Below are 23,133 nucleotides of genomic sequence, written 5' to 3' on the forward strand. Positions count from 1 at the left end.
GTTGTTGAGTAAAAATGTGGATTTGCGACTCAATTTGAATTGCAATTAACCGGAGCATGAAAGGGGCATCACCGCCTCATTAAGACTTGGAGCAATATTTATCAATGATTTTCAACAGATATTGATGTCAGTTGAAGTCAGCAGAGTTGGACTGGCCAGAGGGGTAATGTAGCAGCTTGAAAGGACTAGCAAGGGCTGTGTTGTTGTTTTCGTATCAGCCCATGGGCCATCTAGCGAAAGAGTAATAAACTCAGTGATGTCATCAGTGATGTCACTGACCATGTCATGAGTGATGTAATATGTGATGTAATCAGCAGTGCATTGGGGGGCGCAGGATATAGTCAGCTCAGCTAACTATAACGGCTGATTTTCTCTGGTTTTGGACGGGTGAAATGTCAGCCTAACTATAACGTCCCTGAAACCTGTGTTTTTTTCAGTGAATTTCTAAGGTTTTTAAAATGCTAATGCCTAAATATAACGTCCTTGAAACCTGTAGTTTTTCAGTAAATTTCTAAGGTTGTTTTAAATGCTAATGCCTAACTAGAACTTCCGTTACACCTGTGTTTTTTTCAGTGAATTTCTAAGGTTTTTTAAATGCTAATTTCTAACTAGGAATAGGTAGGACATGTACAGAAAGCTGAAGAAAGGCGCCCAAAGAAGCAAGAGAAGTGCAGAAAGATGCAAGAGAGGTGCAGAAAGAGGAAGCAAGGTGCAGAAAGAAGCATGAAAAATGCAGAAAGAGGCAACAGAAGTCCCAAAAGAGGAAGAAAGGTGCAAAAAGAAGCAAGAGAAGTGCAGAAAGAAGCAACAATGGTGCAGAAAAAGGCCTACTTCGACTGTACCTTTCCACAGACTCATACAAAGTAGCCTAATGACTAATCCTTCTCCCAAGATGTCTTAAACCTCACTTTTCTCTTGAATGTTCACTATTCATCGACTGCTCAGAATGTTAGGCCTACCAAACGTAAAATAGCAATCCTATCCATACCACTGTCGTAAGTCTGACCAAGTTTGTGAAGGTATGCATGCGTGTGTCTCTGATTTTACCTGGTGACATGTTACATGAAATAAACATACCAATACTTGAATACACATGTTTCAAACAGTATACTCTGTACATTTGTGTACAAGGTGTATGTATTTCTTTCTGCTCATAATGCAGGGCACATGTGTATTCAATAGTATATTTGAGGGGCTCTATAACACCTATATTCATAGGACATGTCCGCCTGTGCAACCGAATGACAGAGCAGAACTAAGATCTGACCACCTATAAGAGAAGCTACCTGCTTTTTAAGCTACCATCTTCAGATGCATAACACATGTGAGAATACATGTACAAGTAGACATATACCTCAGTCATGAGGGCATGCAGACCTTTAAACTTGACAGCTTGCACTTCCCATTTCAATATAGAAACAGGCGAGAGAAGTACAGAAAGAAGCAAGAGAATTGCAGAAAAAACAAGAGAAGTGCAGAAAGACGCAAGAGAGGAGCAGGAAGAGGCAAGAAAGGTGCAGAAATAGGAAAGAGAACTGCAGAAAGAGGCAAGAGAGTTGCAGTAACAGGCAAGAGAGTTGCAGAAAAGAGGGATCAAGGGTGCAGAAAGATGCAAGAGAAGTGCTGAAAGAAGTAACAAAGGTGCAGAAAGAGGTTAAGAGAAGTAAAGAAAGAAGGAAGAGATATATACAGAAAGAGGCCAGAGAAGTGAGAAAGAAGCAAGGGAAATGCATAGAGAAGCAACAGAGGTGCAGTAAGAGCCAAGAAGGGTGCAGAAAGAGGCAAGAGAAGTGCAGAGAGAACCAACAGAGTTACAGAAAGAGGCAATAGAAGTGCAGAAAGAAGAAGGAGAAGGGCATAAAGTAGCAAGAAAAACGCTGAAAGAAGCTAGAGAAGTGCAAAAAGAGGCAAGAGAAGTGCAGAAATAGGCAAGAGATGCGCAGAAAAAAGGCACGAGAGGTGCAGAAAGAGGCAAGAAAACTGCAGAAAAAACAACATTGGTGCAGACAGTGGCAAGGGGGTGCAGAAAGAGGCAATAGTAGTACAGAAAGAAGCAACAGAGGTGCAGAAAGAGGCAAGAGAACTACAGAAAGAGGCAAGAAAGATGTAGAAGGAGGCAAGAGAGGTGCAGAAAGAGGGAAGAGTGGTGCAGAAAGACGCAATAGGATGCATAAAGAAGCAAGAAAAGTGCGGAAGAAGCAAGAGTAGTGCAGAAAGAGGCAAGAGAGGTGCAGAAAGAGGGAACAGGGGTGCAGAAAGAGGCAGGAGAGGTGCAGAAAGAGGCAAGAGAGGTGCAGAAAGAGGGAACAGGGGTGCAGAAAGAGGCAGGAGAGGTGCAGAAAGATGAAAGAGGGGTACAGAAAGAGGCAAGAGGGGTGCAGAAAGAAGCAAGAGAGGTGCAGAAACAGGCAACAGAGGTGCAGAAAGAGGGAAGAGGGGAGTAGAAAGAAGCAAGAGAGAGGCAGAAAGAAGCAAGAGTGAGCAGAAACAAGCAACATCGGTGCAGAAAGAGACAAAGGGGGCAGAAAGAAGAAAGAGAGGTGCAGAAAGAAGCAAGGGAACTGCAGAAAGAAGCAAGTGGGGTACAGGAAGAAGCAGGAAAAGTGCAGTAACAGGCAAGAGAGGTGCAGAAAGTGACAAGAGAGGTGCAGAAAGAGGGAAGAGGGTGCAGAAAGAGGTAAGAGAAATGCCGAAAGAAGCAACAGAGGTGAAGAAAGAGGCAAGAGAGGTGCCGTGTGGCCCCCTTCCTGAGGCCAATTATGGCCTCGGGGACCCCGTCCTCCGGGGCTAGCCATACATTAAAAAAAAAGGGAGGGGGCCATGTGGCTCCCCCTCCCGGGCCATTTTTGGCCCCGGGACCCCATCCCTGCTGCCCGGCCTTATTTATTTATTTTTTTAAATTAAAAACGGGAGGAGGGGCCTAGGGGGGCTGTATTGTCCCCGTGGTCCCTGCCGGCTCCCCGCTTCCTGCCGGAGCCGGCATTGCTTTTGGACAAAGGGAGCTGCTAACATGCAGCTCCCTGTGCCCAAAAGCAAATCTGCTTTGCTTCATGGAAGCGAGAGCAGTTTTTCTGCTCTCGCTTCCATGAAGCAAAGCAGAAGTTTACTATGGCAGGGCGAGAGCACATTTGAAGCCCTGGGAATGTGGTGGTCCCTGGGGTTTGGGGAGGGGCCGACGAGGCCCCCCAACCCTAATCAAGCAATGCCCCAGGGCAGTGTGTGGGGCAGGAGCCCCCACATGCTTTTTTATAAAGAAAAGCCCCGGGGAGGTGGCGGTCCCGGGGCTTGGGGGGGTCCTTGAGGCCCCCAACACTAATTAAGGAATGCCCCAGGAGGTGCTGGTCCCCGGGGCAGCATGGAAGGAAGGACCCTCGCCGCTTTTTGATTATTAAAAAGCCCCGGGGAGGTGGCAGTCTCCTGGGCTGCGGGGCCCGCATGGCCCCCACATTTACTTTAAACATAGCCCCCGGGACCTGGTCCATCCGGGTCTAAATTAAACAGGGGAAGACCGTTTAAAGGTTTTTCAAACAAATGTCAGTGGGATTCGCGCACTCTACGCGAATCCCTCCGAAAATATTTAAAAAATGCTTTTTGGGCCCTGGGGGTCCCTGTGGCACCCCCTGACTAGGCCTATGGGGTCAGAGGGTCAGGGTGTTTGCCTCCTTTTCTAGTTTTGTTTTTTTTAAAACGTTTTTGCTTGTGACTCGGTTCATTGGATTTACACTATTTAAAGAAAAGAGTGCTTTTTGGAACAAAAGCTACCTTTTTGACAAATTTGGTGCAAGTCAGTTCAGCAATTTGGGCTGTAGCGGTGTCTAAAGTTTCCTAAGGAAATTAACATGGAGAAAACATGTTTTGGGAAAACGGGGCTGCATTTGTAGAAAATAATTGTACTGTTTTTTTGGGGAGGTTTGTGTAAGTGTTGGCTGTGGTTCCCTGGGCCACTGCCATCTTCTCAGCAAACTTTTTTTTTAAATGTTCTTAAAGAGAAAGGTGTCCCCAAAGGACTCTTTTGAGGATTCAGTAACCTTTAAAAGGTTTGTAACCTAATTTGCTGTTGCAAACCACTTAGAAATTCACTAACCACGTATCTTTCAAATTGCGATTTGTTATGCATTTCTAAACCTATTTTGTTATTCTGTAATCATGTAATGCTTCGCAAAATTGGGTTATACCAAGTGAAAAGCTATTTAGCTACTTAATTTCAGAAAAAATAAGCTAAAACTTGGCTCTTTTCAGCTTCTCCTTATGTCCAAATTTTGTTGGTGCACTCTACCTGTTTTTATGCTAGTACCGAGCCGCCTTCGGGCATTTGTTGCGCTTCATAGAAAACATTAAAAAACATATGCATTTAGAGGTCGCATACCATGTGATCTAGCAAGTTGCAGGGTTGCAACCACTAAATGGCTTAGCACATCTGGCCCTTAATTTGTAGAACAAAACATGTAACTAAGGCTGGATAATTACTTTTATGCAGCCGGATACTGTGCATCTAGATGCAAACTAGATGCACAGTAGCCAGCAGCATCCAGCACAAAGGGTACATAATCTCCTTATGCAGGCTATTAAAGAAGGCCCTACATTAGCGGGCAACTGGGGTTCAACTGGTTATAAAGGTCCACCACTGCCCAGTGGTCTTTGCTCACTACACTCTGGGAGCCCTCTTCTCAGTGTAATGCTTCATTGCATACTGTCTGGAGGGTTTTCTTGCCCTGCGGGTGACTAAAAAAGTGATTGATTTAATGCTAATGGAAGGAAACCATATTTAAGTAATTGATTTAGGGACTGCTGGGATTTCTTCCAGAGAGGGCGGCAATACCCCTGCAATCTGTTTAAAGAAGCTGCATGAGGTTTGCACAGAGATTATTTAGGTTATAAATAATTCATTTTTTATTTAGTTTTTAATTACAAATGAAATGATAAAAAATGTATTTATTTAATTAAAACTGACCCTGCTGCATCAGATCACATTAGGTACTCGTACTATCGTTAGGCCTGGGTAGAATTACGATTATGCTGGAGTGATAGGAGTAATTTCGGTAATTCCTGGTTACTCTTTGATGCAGAATTGCCAATATTTACAGTCCTGCTTGTTAAGAATAGTTTGGGCAGGGGGAATCTGATCATTTTAAACATATGGATGCATTTTATACTATGGAAATATTGCTAAATGGTGGTAGTAATTAAGAGGAAAATCCTACCCCAAACACACTCGCTATTCGTGTTCTGTTGTCCATTTTGGACGTGCGGGGTCATTTTTGTGCTATGAAATAGTGCTAAATGCAGAATTATTCTTCTCACGTAATTTAAGTGTAATTTCTCGGCATTCTTAGGTAATTCCGTGTAATTATTCTATACAGGATTATGCGAGTTACACTCACCTCTAACGACCATGTGGTTATGGATCTGCCCTATATTCTGCATCAACCATGCACTTGTGAAAGAACAGATCCTATGTGAAGTCGATGGCGTAATATTTCCTGGTCTTCCGTGTTATTTTGCAATAATACCAAGGTTAGACAATGCTGCACTTAGCTGCTCTGGGCACACATACCTGCATGTTACTGTGAACCTCTCGCCTGCATTGATGACAATGTGTTCTCCTAAGCGGTTGAGTTCTGGAGGAATCAGCTCTTTCCCTTCACCCAATCCTTAACAAAAGAGGAGGAAAAACAAAAGAATGAGCACTTGTTTCACGTCATGCACCTGTTTCCACCAATACAAAGTCTTTGTATATAATTAAAGCAGCAAAAGAACTTGAGCAGGCAAAGTTTGCAGTAATTAATATTGTTTTGTATCACAATTCAATGGAATGACCACGCATAGATGCTCAGGAGATGCATTTAACCCCTTCCGTGCCACGCCCTTTCCCCCTCCTGTGCCGCGCGTTGCACTAGTGGGTGGGGTTCATGACGAGATAGTCTCGTCATGGGCACAGCGCAACCGTGCTCCATGACGAGACTATCTCGTCATGGGCACTGAAGAGGTTAACGCAACATGATTCAAGAAATGTTTTGCATCGACACACAGAGAGCTGCATGTTTAACAGCTCCCTGTGTGTCAAAGCAATGCCGGCTCCCCCCCTCCAGTGACCATGAGGGCATTCAGGCTCCCCCTGGGCTCCCCAACTGAGATGCCGGTCCCCGGGGATGGGGTCCCTGGGGCCGAAATCGGCCGTGGTAGGTGGGTCCGCGTGGCCCCCATCAACATTAAAAAAATGTTTTTTAAAGGCGTGGCCCCAGGGAATTGGGGTCATCAGGGCTGCCTGGTCCCCCTCTCCTAAATAAAGAAAAATTAACAGGCCACAGGGTATGGGGTCCTCGGGCCCGAAATCATTAAGGAAAGTGGATTGAGCCAGACAAAGAAAAAACATTTTATACGCAGAATGAGCTGATAAGTACAGATAATCTATGAACCAGTTAGTCAATTAAAAAACATAACCTGCTATATTTAGGAAAAAGTACGCCCCACGATATGGTGGAAGAAAACTGCAAGTCACCTTAGAATTCCTTGGTCGTGTATACAAAGGCAATATTCCTTAAAGTTCATGCAATCCAAGGTGATTTGCAATACCCTTACATCACATGGAAAGGTATATTTGACTTTGTGTAATACATGGTCACATCATCAACATCTCCATTCAATACTGCACCTGGTGTCATGTTCTCCCTCATGCAAAAGATCATTTATTTTCAGATTTTAAGAATACCTGTGAAATCTGCTCTTTAGCAACAAACACATCACTATGCACCTTTCAAAATGTTGCAAAAAGGGTAAAACATTTTCAGCAGTTTAATGCAAGTTAGTTTATCAGTCAGTTTTGTATACAATGCTTCATTATTCATAGATGCATTTTTGTTCTCCTGTACTGAACATCAGCTCTGTAATACATTGTTACAATACAATGATGTCCTTTTCATATTACACATAATACAGTCCTGTAGCCATTCCAGTTTCTTATTACTGGTGAGCTGTGGTGTCAATTTTGTATTATAGATTAAAAGAGACTTTACAATTCAACTAATAAGGACATTATACAAGTTGGGAAAGGGATGTTTCAGGCCTCAGTGAACTTTGGCCTAAATAACAAGCTTGTACAATATATAAAGCAGTTTATGAGTAAAGGTTCGGGGGTCTAAATAGAATAGGCTTCTTAGAATGGAAGAATACAATTGCAGGAAATGAAGGATTTCAGAAGATTGGGGTGTACAGGGATGCAAGGATCCACCACTGATCCCCAAATGCTTTGTCAGATTACTCTGGTTGGCATGCATCTCCTAGTGCAATTTAAAACCATGTAACAGGTCATAACATGACGACCCAAGTTATGTCAAATTGCCCACCTTAACCCAATTAAATAAAGCCATTTAACACAATGTTATGCTATGTTGTATTATGATATATGTATTTGTAAAGCGCCACTTAACACTCAAAGGGTATCCAGGAGCTGGAGCAGGTGTGTAGGTCGTCTGCTGGGGGTTAGTGGAAGAGCCAGGTCTTCAGCCTCTTGCGGAATGTAAGAAGTGAGGAGGAGGTCCTGATGTGTGGGGGTAGGTCGTTCCATTTTTTGGGTGCGATGTACGTGAATCCAAGGCCACCCGTTCTGCTTTTGCGGATCCGGGGTGTGTGTGCTAGGGAGAGTGAGGCTGAGCGTAGATGTCTGGTGGGTTGGTGGAAGTGAAGGTTGCAATCCAAGGTGATTTGCAATATCCTTATATTATATGGAAGGGTGTATTTTACTTTGTGTAATACATGATCACATCATCAGCATCTCCACACAATACTGCACCTGGCTTCATGTTCTCCCTCATGCAACAATGAACCTCTCGCAGACAGTTAACTGGAATCTCCCAAATACATTGACTTCTAGTAAACAAATGCCTAACCTTGAAAGCTAATAATATTAGTATTAAACATATGCCTAATACAGAAGGTATAGTAGTAGCATAGCAGAAATCAAATCCAGTGTAGCCATGAAAATGAAGGTTATTGTTTACAAATGGAATGTTGAGGTAGAAATGTATTAGTTCTACGTACATAATAAAAAAAAAAAATACAATTAAACTTATTTAACCATGTGTTTCATGTGAGTGTAACAATATATGAAGATGCACAAGAAAATGAAAATGGGCATCTGCACGTCTAGAAATTGTGCACGGGATCAAGATTTGCACTGAGGAAGCATTTAGACGTCTACTCGCTTTGCTTTCTAACTCAGTTTATGTATGGTCACTTAATTTGTCACACCTGTTTCTTGCTTAATAAATTATCCCCATTGTTTTTATTTTTAATGCCATGGACACTGCGCATCAGCTTTGGGGTTTAGTATTGTGAAAGGATGCTGAATCTCACTTTCTAGTTTTAGCAGAGAGGCATGGGATACAGCCTCCCACATTGAGAGTTTTAGGTGACTCTCTACTCCAGGGTTCTCCAAACATTTCGGTTGTAAGAGCTACTTATGGTCAATGAAAATGATCACAGAGCTGCTAATGTTAGTGATGTAATAGTGACCCCCCCATCCAAGATTGACAGCAGTAATTACATCAGCATATCAGGCAGCAGAGTAAAAAAAGCATTATTAATTTGGAATGCCTTTAAATGGTAATACGTAGCAGCGTTAGCTATAATGCCCCTGACGCCAAGGCGATAATATGAACAATACGTCTCTCCAAAGCCACATGATTTATCAACCAAGAAATAGCTTTAAAGACATTTTGGAAATTCAACCATTTTTTCTCCAAACATCATCTTAAGAGTTCTGAAAATACACACATTTTCGTCTTGAATACACACTTTTCAATGTTGGTATACAAATATTAATTCAACCAAGCAAAAGCTTCTATAGTATGTAGGCTGGGAGGCACACCCGAGAGCTACTTACAGATAGCTGCAGAGCTACTCATTGGGGACACCTTCTCTACTCAATCATTCTAATAGAAGGTGGCTTAAAAACTCATGTGTATCTTTGTATTTAATTATTTGTGCATTCATTTATTTTGGGTTCCTTAAAGTTTAAGAGATAAAGTGTATTTCGAAAAAGAATGTAATATAGAACGTTCTTCAGGAAATGTCTATACAATTTAATTCTTAATTAAAGATATAAAATCAGTGAACGTCAATAGATCCTACCATACCTACCTTTAAAAAAAAGGGAACTAAAAAAGAAAAGAAAAAGAAGGAAAAGTAAATAAACATTCTATTTCATGAAGTTGTTTTTTATTTTGGATTTTTGAACCTCGATCGAAGGCAGTAGCTGAATCCGAGCGCCTTACACTGCAAAGCCCGATGCCGACAGCTAGATATGTCTCGTTTCATTTCACATTTTCTCTGCTTCCGATGCATCTGTTTTAACGATGAATCACGTGTGGGGAAATCACCGGACACGGGTTTGTTTCCGTGGCTTATTGTCCCGTCTTATTTATATGATGATAACAAGTACATTCATAAAGATGAAATAACCATACTTTGGGAAAACACGGCTGGCGTAAATAAATAAATAAACGACGTAAACTTGCGAGGTGTAAATCACCGATTTAGTGCTATGCTAAGATGAACCCCCCTCCCTCTAGTGTTTGTTACACTTAATTATGAATCTAAAATGTGTGTAATCTCACGGAATGGAATGTATTTTTGTAAGAGTGGCAATGAAGCATCTTACAAGTACTGTGTGCCTTGGGGCTCATAAGTGATGATTAAAATAGATCCCACAGCTAAGGTATTTAAATATACAGCACCGTTCTGCATGAAATATAGCTGTTTTCAGTCTTGTTATTGCTATTTCTAGATACCTGTTCCATTGTGCTCACCATAGTTCTCCTCCTGAACATAAGCCCTCCTCCACCCCCACCCCTGTTTGAACAATGCAATCATTTAAAATCTTTAAGATGTATATTGAAGCTCAGGTCACACAAAATTCTTAAGAGGAGAAGTTAAAGCGCTGTAGGATCGCTGAGGAGGCCACGCCCCTTCAGACCTTTCTGTTCTGCATACCTGACGGACATCACTGGGTAACCCACATTATCGCAGCGCACATCGGGGAGGACGCCTCGGACCAGTCCGGCCAAGTGGGGAAGACTAGACTTTAAAGGCTTTTCCTCCATCGCGGATCATTGAGAGATACTCTTGGTTCTGAACAGGTCAGGGGGTGCAGGGAGGAATTATTTTGTTAGTAGACGATCTCCTTAAACAGGGTACCCAGGCCCATCTTCCTACGGTGAATTCTCCGTTCTATTTGGGCTATCAGTGGTGTTGAAGGATCAGTCGTGATGGGCTACGGGGGTGCGAAGAGGCCATTGCACTTCCATTATGGCTTTCTTTTACCCACCAACCATCGAACTGCGGGCTTAGGCGGCCCATTTTACTTTTCTTGCATTTGTGTTCCAGGGAACACACACTTAGGGCACAATTACGAGTTTAGTGGACAAGTTTCTCCATCACAAATGGGACGCATATCCCATCTGCCATATTACGAGTTCCATTATATCCAATGGAATATAATGGAACTCATAATATGGCACACGGGTTATCCGTCATGTTTGTGATGGAGTACCGCATCCACCAAACTCGTAATCGGGCCCTAAGAGACCTGGGCTAGGGATAATGACAATTAAATGAAGGCCCAGTCATGGAACTGGAGGCCTCCTGTGCAGAGCTTAATGATTTAGTAAAGAGCTGCTAGAATGAGGTGAAGGCCTAATATCAATTTGAGAGAGACATGAATTGACTACTCTGGCACCTCTTCCCTCCTTGAGTTTTTTCAATTCTTTCAGAACTCTACAGTGCCATCCCCTCTGCTGTATAGAAGGCCAACGAGTGCTGCTCGGCTTGAGACTGCTGATCAGCTGGAGAGAGTTCAGTAAAGGCATAACCAGAGAAAAGACTGAGAGATGCCTTCCTGTGCACTAAACAAACTTGTGGCAAGCATCAGCCTTCTAGGTGACCCTTCCACCATCTTGACCTTTTCCAGTTTAGTTTTGTTTAGTATCAATCAATCGATCAATCAATCAGTATCTTTGTAGAGCTTTTTGTTACCACGGAGGGTATCCAGGTGCTGTATCATCCTTACTACAATCATCAGAAATGTATATCCGACCTTGTGCAGGCCGTTTCGGAGTAATCATTTACACTAACCCTCTGGTGAAGATTCTCCTTCAGGAAAGCGTCTAAAACTCAGGGGAGAATTCTTCCCTTGGTCTAACTCACCATCCTTACTTGACTCATCAGATTCTCTTACACCAAGTACATTTGTGAAAAGACACCAAGCAAATTGATAGAAAAATTGCTGAGTCTCTCCATAGATTTTTTCTGAAAAGATCAATGGAGACACTTAGCAATTCTTTCACCAATTTTACATCCTACTGATTTCTATTGGAGCCCAGGTTAAAACGTCCTCCCTTTGGCATTCATTGGAAATGGTTTGAGCAAATAATTTCCGCTTACATTTATTCCTTGAATTTGGTTGTGGTTATTAGACAACATTTAAACGTTATTTTAATGCGATTGGTTTGAGCAGTTCCTTCTTTAACTATATCGTTGTTTGTTGTGGGGCATCCCTGTGCCCTGAATCTCTAACAAGAGGTCTTCAACCATTTCAGATCATGATACGCTTAAGAGATCTTTGCTTCTAGAAGGTTTCCTCTAACATGGTTGCTCTGGCAATATGGCATTAGCCATAACCAATTATGTTTCCTCTTCAAACAGCAAGATAAAGTCTACCATAGCCCATGTATATGGACGGCAGCCAGCTCTTAAAGGAACAAGTATGCAAAGCTCTCAGGTAGAACATTTCCATACGAACCTCATTAGATAAATTACACCCAGAGTGCCGAAAATAACCCCCGTTCCATAGACCATGTCCCATGGCATGTGGAGTAAAGAATGCTTGTTTACTGGGCTCTCAGACAGAACTGTGGCTATCTGCTTGTCTTGTTGCGGACCGTAGAAAGCATGGTCACATAATAACTGCCTTTGAGAACATCACTGGTTGTGTAGTGGAATTTAGTTCAACATAACCTGCATCATATGCAATGTCAGCAATACCAAGAAGCCAGGCCACTTTGAGGGGAGTGGTTCTAATCATTCTGACTGCGTACCTCCAATAACTGGACTTGAGTTCCAAAAAGCAAGAAAGAAAATTAACAGAAGGCAAGCATTCTCCAAATATTCCCTTACCCAAAGGATCAATCTCCTCCAACCACAGCCCAACATATAAGACTTAAGGCCTATACATAGGTGGTGTATGCAAACAACCACATGGGCAGTCTGTAAAGAAGCATCACAGAATGCATGATTCTTGCCCCTACATAAAGCGCTATGCCACCTTCCGGGGCTAGGTGTACAGTCTATAATAAACCCAATACAAATTTAAAAACTGTAAATGATCAACTTTGCAGCTACTGAGAGGCGACTATCACAATTCTTCATTTAAAATACTATTGAGTAATATCTACATAAGTGCAGTGTCAAATATCTGGGTAATTCCCTAAAGCATCCTAAAGTTTCTCTAAAAGGTATTATATTGAGAAAATAATGGGGAAAGAAGTGCTTCAAGAGTCAGTATTTTCTGAAAGTGACAAAATGTATGCTGTTGAGTAAGTTCTTCTCTTAACAGGGCTAATTAGCAAATCATATTGAAAATGAGAGAAGTCTGAGCATCATAGCTGCACTGATAGTATTTCAGGAGATTGCAGACTTTTTGGTGTTTCAAAAAAATGAATCTGCAGTTCATTGCAAATGCTCTCTATCCTGTTTACTATTTTCCCTACTTCCATCTTCTTTTGTCTTTAGAAAGAATTTTCTTTTCCTGGTGAAGAAATCCTTTCCCAATGGTGTGAAAATCCCTTCCACTACACCTTTTTGAAATATGGAGGTGTTTGTTTTACACACATTTCCATACTTTCTTCAACCTTTTTGAGTAAATTCATGTGTGTAAGTGTCAAGGAAAAATATATTAGTCAGATTTGTAAATACTCTCCAGATAACAAGATTGGAGGCATTCCTTGCCTTCATCTTAAAATAAAAGAGCCTAACTCTTTAGGCATTAGTCTTTAGTCATGCCTTAGAGGATTTTTAGTGGATTTATGTGACTTCTAAAACCAAGTTTAAGAAATCACAAAAGAAGCAGAAGGAAATATCTACCATAGGACTAATATGTGTCAGGCTTTTAATGTTGTATGGGAACTCTAAGGCACGCCTTGAAAGATAGAGAGCGAGACGTGATAGCCAAGACTTTAAAATCATTAAGTAATTTACACTGGTGCCATTCAGGAAGTTGGTTCATTTTTCTGTCCATCCATCATCCTTTACATCCGACCTCCAGTCCATCTTTTATCTATACCTCGTTTCCATGCTCTCTTGTTTCATTTGTTCTCCCACCACAGGGGCCCATCATAATATCCTCTTTCTGTGGAATTTATGAATTTCTTTTGGAGGCCAGAGTCTGTGAGCAAAGTCAAAGAGAACATAAACAATAGTTTCTATGAATTAGGTTACACTGAATATCCCCGTGGCACCCACCCCCGCTCAGGCTGCTAAAGTTGGGGACTTTAATGACATCCCTGGTAGCCTCCAGAGCTGTTTACATTCTGCAGTGCATCCCCCATATCAGGAAGTTAACAGGCTCACAGCCAAATGGAATGAAAACATAATATAGCTAATGTACAACTTTGCCCACAAACAATGAAAAAACAATTTTCAAACATATTCATGCTCTGGCTCTCTTCGTAGAAATCAGCCAAGGGTAGACAATCCTCATATCATGGAACAAATTTGATGTCAAATTTTCTCTATGGCAAACGTAGCACAACTGGAACATCTTCTGAGCCAAATCTACCTGTATGGAAAGGGAGTTCGAACAAGATAAAAACACGGCCAAAAGACTTTCCGTCAATGCCCAAATCAGAGGGAATTTCAAGCAACTCCATAGAAATAGGTGAATTTTTCTTCATTATAAGGACGTAGAAGAATATAGAATTCTCCCTCACCAATCGATGTGTGAGATTGTATATTATTGTGCTTTCACTTGTTTTTGTAGGTTTATCCCCCCAGGAAGAACCACAAACATGTTTCAACACACATTTTTCAATTGTGGCTCTTCCCCCATACTGACTCAAAGTCTGCAATTGCAAGTACAGTTTGCGAGGGTAAAATTCTGCCAATTCTGATTCTGCCAAGACGAGAATTTGAATTTACTATGACGAAGAACTGTTTTTGAGACCTGAGTTTCCTAAAATGCTTTGAGACTAGGACTATTACTCCTTCTTATCCCATTCTTCTCACCATTATGTATTGATTATGTTTCTCGTGACTTTTATAGATATAGGTGTTCATGCCATTTCAAGTGACAGGTCTGTAAATAGCACATAACCATTTTCCCATTGTAGGTAGACTTTATTCAAATCTTTCATGTGGTGAGGCTTTTTTTCATGGTTTCAGATCTTCCACCAAAACCTTGAAGGTGGGAGATCTGGGGTAGAGATCTCATTACCCCAGTGCAAAGATGATCCTCAGCAGGGTCTATAGTGCAACTCACCTGAATCTGACAAAAACATAAAATGTGAATTTGACTACATCCAGCTATGGATGAAACAAAGACACCTCACACTGAACACATTAAAACAGAAGTTCTCCTAAAGACATCCAATTAAAAATCAAAATTAGCACATGATACATGTATAGATGAAAGATGTGGACATCACACAGAAGCTAAGCACCGGATAGATTTAAACTTCTTGAATATCATGCTTGCAAGCCTGACGTCTAAAATCCCTGGACCGTCTCAGGAATCTTTTCAGTCCAGGCACGTATCAGGAAAGCCTCCCCCCAACAAGATCAGAAATGCCCCTTCAGTCAAAACCTTTCCAAAGAGCCTCAACCCTGGCAAATCCCTGACCACGTGAAAGCAGCTTTAGCATTGAGTCTCTACACTGACTCTACCATACCCTTGGCACCCCTGCATGGACACGTTATTTCTGGTTGAGAAACCCACTCCCACAGCTCGAGAAAATCACAAAAACAGAGTTCGGAGGTGTTAGTAGCATTTTCCACCTTAGTTAAAAACATATTCCATCCTTTTGCCAAATAAAGTTGGAAAGGACATTAGGAAAGTATAACCTGAAAGTTTCAACTGTTTTGATGCTCCCAGCTTTCCCATTTGTCACCTCCCCACCATTCCCTGGGAGCTCATGTTTCCTCGCCCCTTCTCCACACTAATGACAGGTGCCTGTTTCATTTCCCACAGGTGTACCTGGCATCAGCACCTGTAGGTATCCTTAGATTAAGGGTGTGTCGAAATGCAATACAGGCAAACCTATGCAAAATGGCCTCATTCTGCATTGTATGAAGTTGCACAGATTGTCAAGTTTCTCTGCGTGTGTAATTTCCAGCCAATGAACGTGTCTGGAGGGGGTTTCCACGGATGCTAGAGTAATTAAATGCCATTTTACGTGTACAACAAGTTCTGTGAGTCAGACCTGTGCTCACCCTACAGGCTGCAGCTGATCCCACCTCTGTGCGATTTGACAAAAATGCAAGTATGCAATGGAGGAAATGAACCTTCACTGCCTGTCTCATTTCCACCACCCTGATCTCTCCTGGCTCACGCGCTGTTTTACGTGGATGACGTGTCTGCTGTGGAAAAAAACATACTGTTCCAATCAGATGTGGTCTGCTGGAATCAAGGGACCTTATTGAGTGAGTGAAATATTGATGATAAACAGTTACACCCCTAAATGCCTCCCACCTCCCTTGTTCTCCATCTTTTGACATGTGTCTTAGTGAAGAGGGAAGCAGGCTGAGCGCCAGTATCACCAGGGTACCACGAGTGCCAGTCACTTTTGTGGTGTGTTGGTTAAAATGTGCAAAAAACTTGACCTCACAGTGACTATCTGTTTCCAAATTGTTGTGTTAGAAGAAATCTTATTTTTACACCTAACTACTCACACAGAAGCCCTTCCAAGTCAAACACTAAAAACAAAGGTTTCTTTCACTGCGTTACGTGTTTGTGTTAGCACGAACCACAACTTGCCTGGCACCAAAGAGTATCACACAACTCCACTCACATATAATCAGATCACGGACGTGTGCACGTTTCATAAACTAGAATGTCGCATTCTGAGTCGGATCAAAGGCTTGGGCTTGCTTCCAACAGGTGGAAGTGCTTCTGTCTGTGGGGTGGATGTGAGGTACCAGTTCAGCATCTGTCCCTGACGCATCCTTGACATGTCCATGCCTCTGGAAGGGCCAGCTTTTTGAGGATGAGCATAAGGTGAGAATATAACCCGTAAAATACCACTGGGGGGGCCATGAAATAACTTTCTTGATATAAATATATATATACATGTAAAGTTTTTTTGTTACAAGATCCTGGCAGACAACTGAGCCTGTAAGTACTTTGACAATTCACCCCTAAAGTCTTACTATAACATATGTGTTTCATTTAAATAAAGGTGGCCCATTACCTTCCTTATAACTTTGAGCCAAAACAGATCAGAACTATGGCGTCTGGCATAACTTCTCCCAATGAACCATTGAGACTTTTAACCTTTGTCCTTGGCTTGTCATCATAAGGAACACAGAACTCAGAACTCAGTCATAAAAGTACAAATGTGTTCAAAATGACAGTCAGCAAAACCATAGAGAATCCCTCCTAAGGGGGCCTAATAATGATCATCATTTTGCAAATCTTCTGTCCCCACAGATTGTTTGAGTAGGTCACCAACAGCACAACCTCTATTTACTGCGGTTATCTGTAAGATTCAATTAATCAAAATGAATGAATGATAGATTTATAAAGCACACGGCTACTCCGAGGAGTGTCCCAGAGCTAATATCCGCCTACAGGCTCTGACCACAGCGTAATCACAATCCACTGTTAAATGCTTATTGCCTTTGGCACATGCTTTTAACAATACATAATTCTACAGTATCGGCTTTCTCGTAACTTTTCACAACAAACAGGACAAACCTATGAAACCTGACAAAATGTTTCCAAGTGAGTTAAAACGTCCTATAGACTTTAAATCTGGCTTGACACTGAAACCAGCACAGGATTACTGAAGTGTAGATATGCTATCCACCTCATGCATACAGTTATAAAATTACAAATATGTTCAAAATTACAGGTGGCAAAACAATATACAGTCCCTCTCAAAAATAGCAGAACAAGAATTATCACAATTCATTTTTCTACCTCCAGGGTTTCTCACAGGGGACAACAAGCACCAAAACACTTGCCTATTACGGTAATCTGTGAGATTTCATGTAACAAAATACCTGTCTACAGTCTTTAACCAGCGTTATTACAATCCACCACTACAGGCTTATTGGCTTTAACACATTGTTTTCACTGACTTTGTCGTTGCGTTTTATAATAAAGAGATCAGACCTATGGCTCTGAGTATAACCTTTATCAGTGAAACAATCAGCCTGCACCCTTCAACATTGCAAATCACCATAACCAACTCAGTCCTACTGAATTGAGCATAAGCTTTCCAACAAGACAACTATCACGCATACAGTCAAAAAATGAGAAACATTGCAACTAGCAATGCAAAAAAGAAATTAGGTCTCCTCAGAGGGCCTGACAAGTATTAACACAGGACAAACTTTTTATCCCCACAGCTTGTCAGATGGAGTAACCAAAACTGAGACCCTTGGCTACTGTGGTAAACTGGGAGCCTCCATGTAACAAAATACATCTCTGCAGATTTTATTAGAGTAATAAAAGCATACTGACATATCCTGTTCACAGCATGTCAGGCCCACTAACTTTATTGTAGCTTGAGCATCAGCGTACACACATGCAACCACTCAAGAACAAACACGGTAATGATCTAATTGCCTAGTAAAGTTGTTTATTAGCATCACAGTGGCATTTATGTGACCTTAAAGGGAAAATTCTGTCCCTCACAGTAGGGTAGGTGACCAGAAAGGTCAAACATATTAGCTTTGCCTGAGAAAAAGCCTGGCATTAGCAGCTGGATAACCAAAAGGTCACAGTTGCATGCAGGTTGAACACTCTTCCGTGGAAGCACACAGCCTTTGACAAATCAAAAGCTGTACTCTGATGAACCAACATCTGAACTCAGCTACAGCCCATCTGTGTTGTACTCCGGAAACCTCTTTTTTGGATCATATAAGGTCTTGTGACCCACCCCACCCCTGAGCCCTAGAAACTACCCCAAACCTTAAAAGCCATGCCCCCAAAACCCAGCCCCAACCCCACTTAGCAGACCGTATCCTCTCCATATCCTTCTCTTCCTGTGCCGGCCCATCTCAGCATCTAGACCGTGCACTGCCTTAACTTTGCACATGCGTGGTTAAGGCATATGCGTGGTTAAGGCAAGCGTGGTTCCGCTTGCCGGGAAACGGCACACGTGGCTCAGTCCGCGTTATAATGGCCGTTTCCCCCAACTGGCGGTCCATAATACATTGTGATTCTGTAGGTGACCTTTTAGTAGTGAGGCTACAAATATTTTTGTGCTTTTTTTCCAAATATGTTTTTTTGAAATGTCACAAAACAGAACAATCATGAAGGATTTGTCTGTGTGCAGCAAACATCACAATCAAAGGCCTTCTGTTGACAAAGAAACAGTGACGAAGAAACAAACAACTCCCCGCCTTCCTACCCGTAAACCTTCCCCCACCTACCCCACACTTAAAGGCTGCACATACAAAGTCAACGTCCAATACACAGACATCGGAATAATAATGGTACATCATGTTTCACTACTAGACAATAAGCATAAAAAATACAATTGACCTCCCCATTAAGTCGTCAATATGAGTTATCCTAGTGTCCTAGTACAACTCAAACCAGTTTTTGGATCCACCAGGTAATTCACTAGCACCTGCCACTGACTGTCGGTCCTATAGTCTATAACATGAAGCCCCCAAGTTAGTTCCTTCAAAGCTTTCAGTGCCCACACCTTACCCGCCCAGTCATAAAGTGTTGGAACAGTTGGGAATTTTTATTTCGGCGCTAATGCCTGGGAGTATATTAAAAATAAGTCTCCAGTCCCCCTGCAATAAATCTTTATAGCCAGTTGGGCAGAGACCGAGAATGATGGTGGCAGGGCCAGGCTGTAGTGGGCACCAAAATTACTTCCCTGATGAGACTAAGGATTTCGTTCCAGAAGACTGGAGCATAACCCTTCCAAGGTGGCGAGTTCAGCCCCTCCTTGTCGGCTTTGTCATGAAGCATCCCCTCCCACCTTGAATCATTCAAGGGACAACTGATTATGGTGCATCAAAGGTCGCAGTTTATTTTCAACACATAGATTATATATCTCCCAACTTACTGGTTGGTCATTTGCAACCCATGCTCATTCCTCATTACATTATCATGCATCACTGTGCCCACCCCAATGGTTTGTCTCCGTTCCTGGTCGACAGCACTATCCTGCACGAGGGCCATCCTTTTTGCAGGTGTCTCACTGTTCTGCGGGCTCTAGGCTTCCCTCGCTACCGACTCTGTGAGAGGCCGTCAGACCAAGCCCGGGCTACGGTGCCTTTCCGCGTGCCCTGGACTATTGCTAGCCACTCGCCTACTTCCAGTGCCCCTGCTGTGTGGCATCCAAGGACACTGTCTGAGCAGCTCTTCTACTCTGGTTGTGGTTGTGTGCTGTCACCTGCTCACCCTGTGTCCCTGCTCTGAGGCATCCCAAGGACACTGAGCAGCTCCTCTACTCTGGTTGTGGTTGTGTGCTGTCACCTGCTCACCCTGTGTCCCTGCTCTGAGGCATCCCAAGGACACTGAGCAGCTCTTCTACTCTGGTTGTGGTTGTGTTCTGTCACCTGCTCACCCTGTGTCCCTGCTCTGAGGCATCCCAAGGACACTGAGCAGCTCTTCTACTCTGGTTGTGGTTGTGTGCTGTCACCTGCTCACCCTGTGTCCCTGCTCTGAGGCATCCCAAAGACACTGTTTGAGCAGCTCTTCTACCTATGTTACTCTCCCTTCTGGATACCTTTCTGGGCTGCTTCCGCCCTCCTGTTTTACTATCGACCATGCTGCTTCGACGACTGCTCCTTTTTGGTGTGGGTTTCGAGGAATTGGTCAGATTGTGAGGTCAAAGGGGGAGTCTGTGTCCCCTTTTGTCCTCCTTGCCCTGCTCCTCCAGCTTCTCTGCTATTAGGCGGCTTGCAGGTTGCAAAGAGCGTGCTCAATCCCTGCGCATCACCTTTTCGTGGGTTTTTCTCTTCCCTCGGGTGCACTCGTCCCCGGGAGGCATTCTCCACGTGCCCCTACTGGGTCTGGATTGGACTTCCCCTGCCGCTTCTCAATCATCACACATGCGAAACGTCACCCTATAGGCCACAACCTCTCCAACACAGCCATTCTACATTTCCAGGCATTTGTTTTAGGCAGATAGGTGTGACATGCCTCAACATCATAATCTTATACACTGATTCCCCATGCTGCACACTTTTTACAGAGGGAGTGCATGTTTTTTCCACAGTCTTTGTTTTGATGATTTGTACCAGAAAAGAGTCTTGAGATGGGTCTGAAGTTTTCCTTGACATCTGGGGCTAGGTGCGTTTCTGTTAGAAGTGGTTTGATGTGTCCTGTTTTCTTCATTTTGGGAATGGGATACTTTGGAGTGAGACATTTGTTGGAGGAAGCTCACGTGAGAGCAAAGATATGTGGACTTCTTGAGCTAGAGGCGGGGTATGGCATAAACTACAAAGAGTGGGGCTTGGCTTCTGCAATGGCTGATGATTGGCAGGGAGTTCTCAGGGAATGCCACTTTCCTCTGTGATATGATATTTTGATCAATAAAAGACATACATTGTTTACATATTGGGATGGAAGTAATTGGCCATCGATTTTATTTATCTTTTAAACAATTCAAAAGACACTTGGACTCTTGGATCTGCTACTTAATGTTGTCACATAGTTTTTTGCCATCTATTTTCAACACAATCTTCTTTGGGAGTGTTTCTTTGGCTTCTAGGATGTTTTTTGATAACTTACTTTTGTTTTTTAATTGTTTGAGCCAGCACTAACATTTGTAGTAAAAGAGAATATCAAGGCTCAGAATATCGATATACAAGAATATTGTGGACAAAATATATAGCACAACAAAGTATCAAAACGTGCATGCATATAGAGCAAGTATACATTTACTATTCCTAACTCCACAAGTAAGTACTTTGAAGATACATATATCATCAAGTTATATATATATATATATATATATATATATATATATATATATATCTCTGTAGAAAATCTACACTTACCTTTCAATATTTTTGATTCTATATTCTGTGCACGATATTTGTATGCCTCGATATTCTAGCTTTGATACTCATACCTAAAAGCGGCATCGTAGAGACTGTGTTAGTAAGCAAGCCAGAAGAATCAGGGAGCCACTGTGTTTCAGAGTTTCATTGTGAGTGTTGAGTCTCACACATGCACGAGAGACCCATGCCTGCACCTTACAGAGGGCTGAACAGGGACTTTGTGTACTGGTCGGCTCCCAAGTACACCCAAGCGTACAGTCTTGGCTGTGAAAGTGCCTGCAAATCGCTGGCCCACTTTTGCCTCTGGTGGGTCTCTTTAGCCACTGCATTTATTCTAGTATTCTTAATATTTTATGATTCTGACATAGCTTACATGGACTATGCCTTGCTTTTTCGTGCTTGATAAAATGGTTTCACGTGGTATTATGTCACCATGAAGAAGCTTTCACGACTAAAACAATTATGATAGAACCATTATGAAGAAAATTTGCTGTCAGACCTGGCATCCTTGGCGTGGTTTCCCCTTAACTTTTTGCCCTCGGAAGACTTATTTTTGTGGACTTTGTTTTTGCTGCCCTTAGGACTCTGTGCACTTTACCACTGCTAACCAGTGCTAAATAGCTTGTGCTGTCTGCTCAAAATATGGTAACACTGGCTTATACCTAAATTGGCATCATTAATTTATTTATAAGTCCCTAAAAAAGTGCACTATATGTGCTGTGAGTCTGTATATTAAATGCTACCAGGGGGCCTGCGTTACAACAAACAAATGATGGACGGAATGCTGACAATGCAGACATTCTCCCCCAGTCAAGAGATCTGGGTTAAATCAATTGTTCTTTTGCCCACTACACCACCCCAGTTCAGACATGGCCATATGCAAATCAGTCTTGACCCTGTGCCTCATGGGAACAGTCCAGCCCGGACTGCCAAGCCATGTCTTCCCTGGACCGGAATCAAGCATCCTAGGACCGGTTTCTGGCTATCAGCCGTCATCAGCCAGGATAGCTTGACTCCAGTGGCGTAGTGAGCACGGGTCCCACGTCTGGGAATACCCATCCCACTTTAGGCCCAGATCTCTGTACTGGGGTGAATGTATGACATTGTTCTGCATTCTATCCATCAATTGTTGTTTTTGCATTTGTCACCCCGAGTGGGACGGGTATGCTCAGACGTGAGTCCCGTGCTCTCCATGCCACTGGAATCAAGCTATCCTGGCTGAAGAGGGGTGAAACCCCGAAACCGGTCCTAGGATGCTTGTTTCCAGTCCAGAGAGGACCTGGCTTGGCAGTTCGGGCTGGACTGTTCCCATGAGGCACAGGGTCAAGACTGATTTGCATATGGCTGGATTCAAACTGGAATGGCATGGTGAGCAAAAAAACGATGGATTTAGGACCAGATCTCTGTACTGGGGTGAATGTATGACATTGTTCTGCATTCTATCCATCAATTGTTGTTTTTGCATTTGTCACCCCGAGTGGGACGGGTATGCTCAGACGTGAGTCCCGTGCTCTCCATGCCACTGGAATCAAGCTATCCTGGCTGAAGAGGGGTGAAACCCCGAAACCGGTCCTAGGATGCTTGTTTCCAGTCCAGAGAGGACCTGGCTTGGCAGTTCGGGCTGGACTGTTCCCATGAGGCACAGGGTCAAGACTGATTTGCATATGGCTGGGTTCAAACTGGAATGGCATGGTGAGCAAAAAAACGATGGATTTAGGCCCAGATCTCTGTACTGGGGTGAATGTATGACATTGTTCTGCATTCTATCCATCAATTGTTGTTTTTGCATTTGTCACCCCGAGTGGGACGGGTATGCTCAGACGTGAGTCCCGTGCTCTCCAGGCCACTGGAATCAAGCTATCCTGGCTGAAGAGGGGTGAAACCCCGAAA

General features: G+C 42.8%; 1 protein-coding gene across 2 annotated transcripts in view; it reads right to left on the minus strand.

Annotated features, from left to right (window-relative positions):
- Positions 1–23,133, minus strand: part of LOC146829570 (vascular endothelial growth factor receptor kdr-like) — a 579,398-nt gene that overhangs the window by 416,534 nt on the left and 139,731 nt on the right. For both annotated transcript variants that reach the window (XM_085608274.1, XM_085608273.1), the window contains exon 2: positions 5,555–5,651. In XM_085608274.1, coding sequence (XP_085464400.1) covers positions 5,555–5,651 — 97 coding nt within the window. The remainder of the gene's footprint in view (positions 1–5,554; positions 5,652–23,133) is intronic.

Source organism: Triturus cristatus, chromosome 5_2 (assembly GCF_964204655.1).
Source record: "Triturus cristatus chromosome 5_2, aTriCri1.1, whole genome shotgun sequence".
NCBI classification, from domain to species: domain Eukaryota; kingdom Metazoa; phylum Chordata; class Amphibia; order Caudata; family Salamandridae; genus Triturus; species Triturus cristatus.